This window comes from Phyllostomus hastatus, unplaced genomic scaffold, assembly GCF_019186645.2.
Source record: "Phyllostomus hastatus isolate PE091 unplaced genomic scaffold, TTU_PhHast_1.1 phas_contig_137, whole genome shotgun sequence".
Classification (NCBI taxonomy): domain Eukaryota; kingdom Metazoa; phylum Chordata; class Mammalia; order Chiroptera; family Phyllostomidae; genus Phyllostomus; species Phyllostomus hastatus.
The window spans coordinates 20254791-20263923 of NW_025333583.1; the positions used below are offsets into that span (position 1 = coordinate 20254791).

The 9133-nt window shown below is 39.9% G+C and overlaps 1 protein-coding gene across 43 annotated transcripts in view; it reads right to left on the minus strand.

Moving 5' to 3' along the window:
* Nucleotides 1–4913, minus strand: part of ABI2 (abl interactor 2) — an 84931-nt gene extending 80018 nt beyond the window's left edge. For 13 of the 43 annotated variants that reach the window (XM_045851835.1, XM_045851792.1, XM_045851769.1 and 10 more), the window contains exon 1: nt 4604–4903. In XM_045851835.1, coding sequence (XP_045707791.1) covers nt 4604–4720 — 117 coding nt within the window. In that variant the 5' untranslated portion in view covers nt 4721–4903. Of the gene's footprint in view, nt 1–4603 lie in introns of all 43 variants that reach the window. The other 30 variants (XM_045851697.1, XM_045851579.1, XM_045851516.1 and 27 more) reach the window with 11 other exon arrangements.
* Nucleotides 4914–9133: the final 4220 nt, after the last annotated feature.

Consider the following 9133-nt stretch of genomic DNA (forward strand, 5'->3'; position numbering starts at 1 on the left):
AAATTATTTTTATATTTTAAAGATTTTATTTATTTACTTCATTATTTTTAGACAGGGGAAGGGAAGGAGAAAGAGAGGGAGAGAAACATCAGTGTGCAGTTGCCTCTCACATGCCCCTTACTGGAGTCCTGGCCTGCAACCCAAGCATGTGCCCTAGACTGGATCGAACTGGCAACCCTCTGGTTCACAGGCTGGCACTCAATCCACTGAGCCACACCAGCCAGGGACAAAAATTATTTTTAAAATTAAATTTAAGATTTTTAATTATAAAAACAATAGGCTCAGAATGTAATTTAATATATTTTCCAATCCTGTCAAATTTCTTGATATTGGCTAGTTTGTCTTTTTTCACTGAAAATCCAAACACCAAATGTCTCTGCTGGGAAGTCAGGACTAGTTTTGTCAGGGATGATAAACCTTGATCAAATCCTGGTAAATTAAATCACCTCAATCTACCGAAATCGAGTTTCCCTAATTCAGTCCACATACGTGGTTTACTCCTGTCTGTGGAAGTAAAAGACAAAAATCACAGGGAAGGACCTTAAGGTTCTACTCTCAAATAATGGACATTATTTCTCTCCTTTGTCATTCTAGGTGCTTATAAGATTCTTCTACTTGTGAGAACAGACAGAACTCAAACACACCAACACAAACCTCCTTTCTATATATTCTATGACACCCATAAAAGACAAAGGCAAGTCTAGTACCATTAAAAGCTTCTTTTTAAAGAATGGTATAGAGGTACTACAAAATATGAACCTATTTTTAAGAAAATATGATATACTGTATGTTATATCAAAAAGATTTAAAAGTATAAATACTAGATATATGTTCAAAATGATTAGACAATTTGTACTTTCTAATAATTTTTCAATAAGTATGTATTCTATAGCTTTTATTAAATAAGAATTTTAAATATCTGTATCTTTTAGTACTTATTTTTTATGAAATTATCTGGGTAAAAGACATAATTCTATTATCTCTTTATAAATATTTCATGCAATTTTTAATTAACTGTGGAGTATCCTTGTTGATAAAAAGAAAAAAGGAGAGCTTTTAACAATAGCTCTCCTGTTATTAAAAAGCAAGAGAAGTAATTCAAATAAAATATTAAGATAAATTCATAATTTCTGTTCTTCTGAGCAAATTCATTTTATTGAATAATTTTGTTCCAATTCTAAATAATGAACAATCGTAAATATCAGCAAACTGCAATTATAACTTTCTATCATCACATTTCAGAAAAGTTTTCTAGAGGTTGAAGTAGTAAAACAAAAATCATCTAAACTTTTACTACAGATTATTTTTAAATTTCTGTTTCACTGCATTAGTAACATAGACAACTACTACTTACAACCCTGCTCTGCTCTACCTGTAGATCTTGTTGGTGTTCATACAGACAATATCTGATCACTTCTAATGCTGATAATATAGCTGAAGGATATTTTTATAACACAGAAACAATTTAAAGAGTGCAACTGTTTTCAGGACAACACAATCATTTTCCATCCTTTGTCAATTTCACGTTAGAATTCACATTTAGAATATTCCTATTTATCTTAAATTTTTGGATATTCCTATGCATAAAATCAGCTATTTAAGAACACTGAGGCCCTGGCTGGTGTGGCTCAGTGGATTGAGTACCAGCCTGCAAACCAACGGGTCATGGGTTGGATTCCCAGTCAGGGCACATGCCTGGGTTGTGGGCCAGGTCCCCAGTAGGGGTCGCGTGAGAGGCAACCACACACTGATGTTCCTCTCCCTCTTTCTCCCTCCCTCCCTTCCCCTCTCTAAAAATAAATAAAATCTTAAAAAAAAACCAGAGGGAAAAATACCTTACTTTTTATTACATATGATCAACAGATCTGTCCTTTTTCTGCTTGACAAGCAAAAATTACATTTCCACACAACAAAATTGAGTGTCAGGTTAGTTAGCTTGAGCTAGTGTTTAGGGCATGATGCTATAATAAGACTAAATTGACCTTTTGGTCACTGATCCCACCAATTAACTTTCCTCTATTGCAGGGCCAGAGGCAGTATCAAAACCCCTGCTGGTCAATTCTTTAGATTGCAAAGAGAGCCTGCCGACTGTGCAGCTAGGTCAGCACAAATCACTATCACCACGGTCTAATTATCAACTTTACTACAGACAAATCATGTAAGAGCTGTCACCTGGAAAGAGAACACCAAAAATACACCCAGTGGATCCTCAAACTGATGATAATCTAAGGTAAAAAAAAAAAATACAATCTCTTTTAGATGCTAAACTGAAGAAATATTTCAAAATCCAAATCCATTTCTATTAATCAATATTTATTCTTTGAATTTCAAAATGCCACCACTAAATTGAGTCCCACTGCTAAGACAGTGTGTAAACATAAAAAGACAATCACTGATCCCTTTAACCTCTCAGCCTGTACTTTCACCTTTATGTAACAATTATAATCTAAGGAGTACTATACCTTGAAATTACAATAAAAATTCCAAAGAGAGACAGATCTGTTTTCTTCACTCATTGGTAGTAAGTGCAACACAATCATTTGTTCACCCTCAATTTCTCTTCTGACCTTTAACTCTTTTCACTAGTAATACGCTGCACAAAGCAATAAAATTACTACTTCGGTCCTTTAGTTGCCTTTAAAATAAAATTACTACTTCAGTCCTTTAGCACCTAGAGAAGGTGAACTCCCTGAGACAGCACAGCTTCTTCCAGCCCTCCCACCTGAAGTCCATTACACAGTATAAATTGACACAGTATATGTTATCATTTGCTCACAGAGCAGCTTCTAGTAACTGCACTGTGAAATTCTGGACACTAGATGGGTATCATCAAACCTTGACACAGTATGAGGCCACAGGCCATAAAGACTTTTGAATTTATTTAATGGAAAATTGAGCAAGTGAACCTTTCAATCTCTCCTATCCCACTCATTGTCAGAAAAGCACCCTACAGCCCTGATCGGGTGCTCAGTTGGCTGGAGCCGCGTCCCCTACTCCAAGGTTGCAGGATCCGTCACAGCAAATACAAGAATCAACCAATGAATACATAAATAAGTGGGACAACAAATCGATATTTCTCTTTCCATCCTTCTTCCCTTCTTTTCCCTCTCTCCTTTGCTCCCTCCCTTCCTGTCTCTAAAATCAATCAATCGATAAATAATTTTTTAGAAAGAGAAAGGCACCCTATAAATATGGACAGCTATTTTTGCACAAAATCTTTGACCCAAGACACAGTCTTTCTTTTCCTACTAGCCAAATACTTTCAACTGCCTCTTTGGAGAGAAAAGCCTTGGATTATATCTGGTTCATTTTCCATTACAAATATTCCCTACAAGATAATAAAGAGTTCAGTATATAGCTAACCAAGTAAAATATCACAATACTATCCTTGATTAACCATCTGCTCCTTACAAAATTTATGAACCGATACATTTTAACACCTCCCTTTTTTAAGTTTAAACTAAGACTGGAGAACGATCCCCAATACCTGATGTTAAGAAGGGTGCCTGAAGAGATGGATATGGGAGCAGGAGAAAAAAAGACCATAGTGTAGGAACAATTTAACATACTTCCATTTCCACCTTTATCCCAAGAGAATTCAAATGGGAAGGGAAAAAATGGAGGTAGGACCTGTGATTCGGAAACAGCCATAAGAAAACAAAAGATGCTGAATTTGCAAACTGTACGTTTTAACATATTCTTTCAAGTAATTTTCTAAAGAAAAATTTTTTAACCCACAGAATCTTTCGCTTCACCCAGGCGCAGCTGAATCTCACCTCATCCAATATCCCCCGCCTCCATACACATATACACAGCACTACCACTCTGAGTCCCTGTGCCAAACCAACCATCACGGGAAAAATTAAACCATGAGGATCATTTCCTAATGTTCTCTGAAAAATAGTCACAATTGTTTTTCCCACAGGAAAATAAATCATTTATTCTAACGGGTTGGGAGACGGGAAAGCTTATTATCATGCAGCTTTTCGTTCTCCATACAGAGGAAAACAGCAGTAACTTCCAAAAAGAGACAACTGCTCTTCTATTGTATGTATCCCCAGTTAGAATCTAAAACACAAGCCAAAAAAACAAAAACCCCCACACACTCAAACAACAGTCTCCCGAGGCATTCACATGAATTGAAACTGAGACACTTCACTTTGCAGCAATACCTAAAAAAATCCTCCAGAGCTTGGGGGAAGGGGATGACCCATGCTTCCCCGACACCCCTGCCACATAGGGGGAGCAAGATTCTGTCAAATACAAAACGCCACTCTCCGCCTCCCCCGCCATCCAGAACATTGACGGGCACCGGGAGCGGGGGCGACCAAGGGCAGGAGAAGAGGTGGGGACACCACACACCGCCTAATTCACGGCTTTTAAAAATGTTTTAAACCTCCGATTTCCTCCACCCGGAGAATTCTCATCCACTCACCAGCCCCAACTCCCACCCCGCCCCACCCCCAATCGCGAGCGCCGCAGGGCCGGTCCCCGCCCGGGCCTCAGCCCGTGCACCCCGCGCCCCCCAGCCCGCGGTTGGGGGTCCCACGCGCCGCTCACAACCCTGAAGCCCTGCGCGCCCGGGCCAGAAGACGCGTCTCACCTGGATGTAATTGTTCTCGCAGTAATCCGCCACCCGTTCCAGATTCGTGTAGCTGTCGAAGAGAGCCCGGCGCCCCCCCGGGATTTCCTCCTCGAGCAGCATCTGCAGCTCCGCCATCTTCACATCCTCCTCCTCCTCCTCCTCATACAGACCGCAGAGGCAGCGGCGGCCGCAGCGCTAGGGAAACCCAAGCTTGGGAGAGGAGGAGCAGCGGCCACGGCGGCCGCAACTCGGGAGGAGCGAGAAACACCCCCGCGCGCGACAGGGGAGGGGTCAGCAGGGACGGGGGCGGGGCGCGAGCCGATGGACTCCGAGGACAGTCACCGCGGCGACAGCTGGCCAGGCGCGCGCACGCGCGCTCCTCTCCCTCCCTCCTCCCAGAGCGCTGAAAAAGATTCCCACCCTCCGCCCCGCGCCCACCCCTCCCCCACTTCCGGCGTCTCCTAGCGACGACCGGAGTGGGGGCCGGGATGCGCGCGGGAGTCGGGCGCGCTGTTAACCCTTCGCCCCCCGCCGGCTGCGCGTTGTGGGAAATCCCCCGGCGGCCTTTGTTAGTCCGCACTGAACGCTCCCCTCGGCCCAGGAGTCTTCCCGCCGGCGCCCTCCGCGACGCCCCCGCCGCCGCCGCCGCCCTCCGCAAAGCCCCCGCCGCGAGTTGCTCAGCATGGGGTCCGAGGCCTTGCTGTGGGCATTGGCCTGAGGGACTTGTCAGCCCACGAAACTTCCATGCAGCTTTAAGTCCCGCATTGCTTTTCATTTTTCTCTTCATCTTTGACCTCATCCATCCTCTTTGGGACACATAAGTACATTCCAGTTTCCTGATCCCAAATTTCCTGCACCCTGGCTTTTTTTTTTTTTTTTTTTTGCATTTACTTGCCCGTTAAAGCTATTTTGCCGGTTCCCTGGACTTCAGCTTTTTGTGTCTGCCCCACTTCCTCACTGGCCACCTCTTCTATCACTTCTCTGGTTGTATCGTCTTCGCTATCTTTTCTTCGTGATTCAGTAAAGTTTCTGAAACGGTTTTGCTGGTACTAGTTTCCTTCCTTACAGGGCTGGTACATGGAGAAAATAAAAGTTTATGTGAAGGCACCTTCAAAAATGTTAAATGCTACAAAAATTCAAGGTAGAGCATTTTGATCTTGAAGTTCCGTTCTTACTCCCCAAATGTATCTTTTTCCTAAATCTGACTGTTCCACACAATGTAATCTCTAAAAACTAAAATCCCTGACAACCGCTGAGATACAGTCTGTGACCTTTTCTGTACGGTGATAGTTAAAGTTGGCTACATTTGTAGTTTAGAACAGGATCCACTATTTCAACTCTTGTTCTTGCTTTTGTGATCTCTGGTTCCTCCTACAGTGACTCTCTGCCCTCCACCCTTTTCCCAGATGATGAGAAAACTATATTATACTTTCTCAAAAAAAAGAAATCATTTCAATGCTGTTCCATTACAAATTTCTGGAGCGATCTCTGATGTTATTGCATTTATTTTATGATAAGTATATTAGCAAATCGTTTTGAGTCTTCACTGTGGAACCTAATTAAAAAGACATTGAAAATGTTGGTCCAATCCAACCAGATTTACTCTTAACCACTTTAAATATCTTCTATATTAGTGATTCTCAAATTTAAGTGTGATGAGCTTGTTTAAAAAAAACAAAAAAGGAATGCTGCAGGGTCACTCTAGAGATTAATTAGAGAGCAGCAGTGATGGAATGGGGTAGTAATTACTTATATGGCACATAAACGTGCCTCAGGGAATAAGACACTTATAGTCGAGTGAATAAAACATATTAGATCAAGCAAGGTTTTGTTTTAGACTAAAGTTCAATGTATGGAAGGGCTACCGTTGATTTGCAGGAAGCCCTCCGGTGAGTTAAACGGTAGGCTCTTCTCCCATTACACTATTCACACCTAGCATTCTTTCAAATACTGCTTAGCAATTACCCGAATAAACACATCTCCCTAAGAGATGATTCGTCATCCTAGGAATCAGTGTGTGAGGATTCCAGCATTGTACTTTCTCAAACCAATTTGCGATATCTTGTATGGACCTTGGCTACCTTATCTGAAAAATCAAAGCATTAAACTCAAGTCAGTTCTCAAACTTCAGTGTGGATTGGAATTATCTGGAGGGCTTGTTAAAACACAGATTGTTAGGTCCGACCCCCAGATATTCTCATTCACATGGTCTAGTCCAATTTATAGCTCTAAGGAGTGTCCAGGTGATGCAGATGAAACTGCCTCTCTGGCTCTGAAGGTCCATGATTCCAATTTCTGGAAGCTGGGAATCTCCGTTAGGGGAGCTTTAATACTCAGCAGACGCTAAGAACCCCAGGACATAAATACTTCTGCTGCTGGGGAGGTAATTTAAGCAAAAAGGAAGACAGCTACAAGAGCTCTAAGAATACATGTAATCTGAGTGGTGAGATTGCAGGGCTTTTTGGTTTTACTAACCCTAATTTTATAAAATGAACATGGATTGTTTTTCTAAGAGTCCAGTGAGACTATTATCTCCCAAAATCAGAGAGAATACTTCCATTAATGCTGCCCCAGATGACTTTTTAAAGCAATTTTACCATCAGCTTGATTCAAAGTAAGCATTAAAAACTCCTAGTTTTTTTATATAGTAGCTATCATGCCAAGTACAGTTTATTTTTTAGAATGTAATTGCAATTATTTATATCTATTTCCAACAAATTACACTTTGGCTTTGTCCCAAACTTGAGTAAGAAGGTTGAATAAATTAAGGTAAGCCTTACCCAATTGTTTAGAGCCACTATCAATATACCAGTACTTTAAATTTGGCCAGTTGTGACTGTGCCTTAGACTCACACCTATCACAGATTTCATCATCACTGTCACAGACTGGAGAGAAAGTGTCAAATTCTTCTGCTGAAATAAAGATGCACTATGTCTGTGGAATTCCCCTGTTGTATATCATCCCGGTAACTCCACCCTTAAATGAGAAAAGTAAGGTAACATACATAATACAATGCCTGATAGTATGGGCACTAGAAAAATAAATGTTGCTTAACTGAACTGTTTACATGGCTTATCTTACAACACGTAGAAGACACACTCATCCACTCCAGACTTTCCCTCACGTTCTTCTTGTGCTCCATTGACATTCTGATTACTAACATTGTTTGCATCATTAACTCTTTGCCCCCAGATTTTCAGTCTGTCTGAAATGGTATCAACTACTAGTTTTAGTATCCTTAACACTGGCAAGAGGTTCAGCTGGTATTTGTTACTGTATTTTATCATAGTTCAGAAAAAAAAATTTAGAGAACAAATAGCATCTGTGGCATCTGAAGAATAATACCAACTGTTTGATATCCACACAATGGCAGTTCCTATAATAGTCATCTCTTTTCCTGACTTTAGATTAAATGCTTAGAAACATTAAATAAGAAACTGTTAAATATCTCCCTTCTTCATTGAGATACTTTGGACTGTTTTGCGTTTTACCTTGAGAATTTCAAAACTAGTTTTCTGGCTGCTATATTATTGTATCAAGCAGTACCAAATTGGATATATATGTATATAATTTTATACACACAAAATATATTTCAATTAATGAATATGTATGTGAATACATATTTCCATGAAATTTAAAAGAACTCCTTTTTGTACAGTTAAGTTCCCTATTAGAAATATCATACAGCACTCAGGAGAAATGCAAGCAGAGCTTTTTATTCAAACAATGAAATGGTTAATGGCTTCCCATTGTCACTCCAAACAAGAAAAATAATTATCAGTGATTAATATTTTATAGTATTTATACACATTTCTGGGTTTTTGTCAGATTTAAGACAATCAGGAAATTTAAATATCAAGTGCATATACTTAGAACACACTAAGTCTTTGAAAAACAAAAATGTTCTGTCTGTGATCAAAAGAGAAATGCCTGGAGCCCCGGCTGGGTGGCTCAGGTGATTGGAGACTGGTCCTGTACACCAAAAGTTTGCGGTTTCGATTCCAGGTCAGTGCACACACCTAGGTTGTGGATTGGATCTCCAGTGGGTCAGGTGCTTTGGGAGGCAGCTGATTGATGTCTCTGTCTCTGTTTCTGTCTCTCTCTCTTCCTTCCCCTTCCTCTGAAACCAGTTTTCATATACTTGGATGAGGATTAGAAGAAAAGATAAGTGGCTGGAATCTAAGATTTATATTTTTAGGCAAGCTTTATCATCTGAGACTTTGGTTTCAGTTTTAATGATGTAAATAAACATTGGTCTCAATTTTAGGGATATTTATTTAATGGCTAAAAATGTACCAAACTATTTTTTTTAAGTTTTTTGTACACTAGAGCATTCCATGATGTATAGCTACATGAATACACATTTTTAAGAAATAAGTTAATGTTTTAGTCTCTTTATTATGGAAATTACAAACATACAGTATGGACAATGATATAATGCATACACAAAATACTCATTGATTAGATGTAACAATAGCTTCTATTTTACATTATTTTCTCATATTATTCTTATGCTAAAAATTTTTTAAGAAAATTGCTTTTTTTTT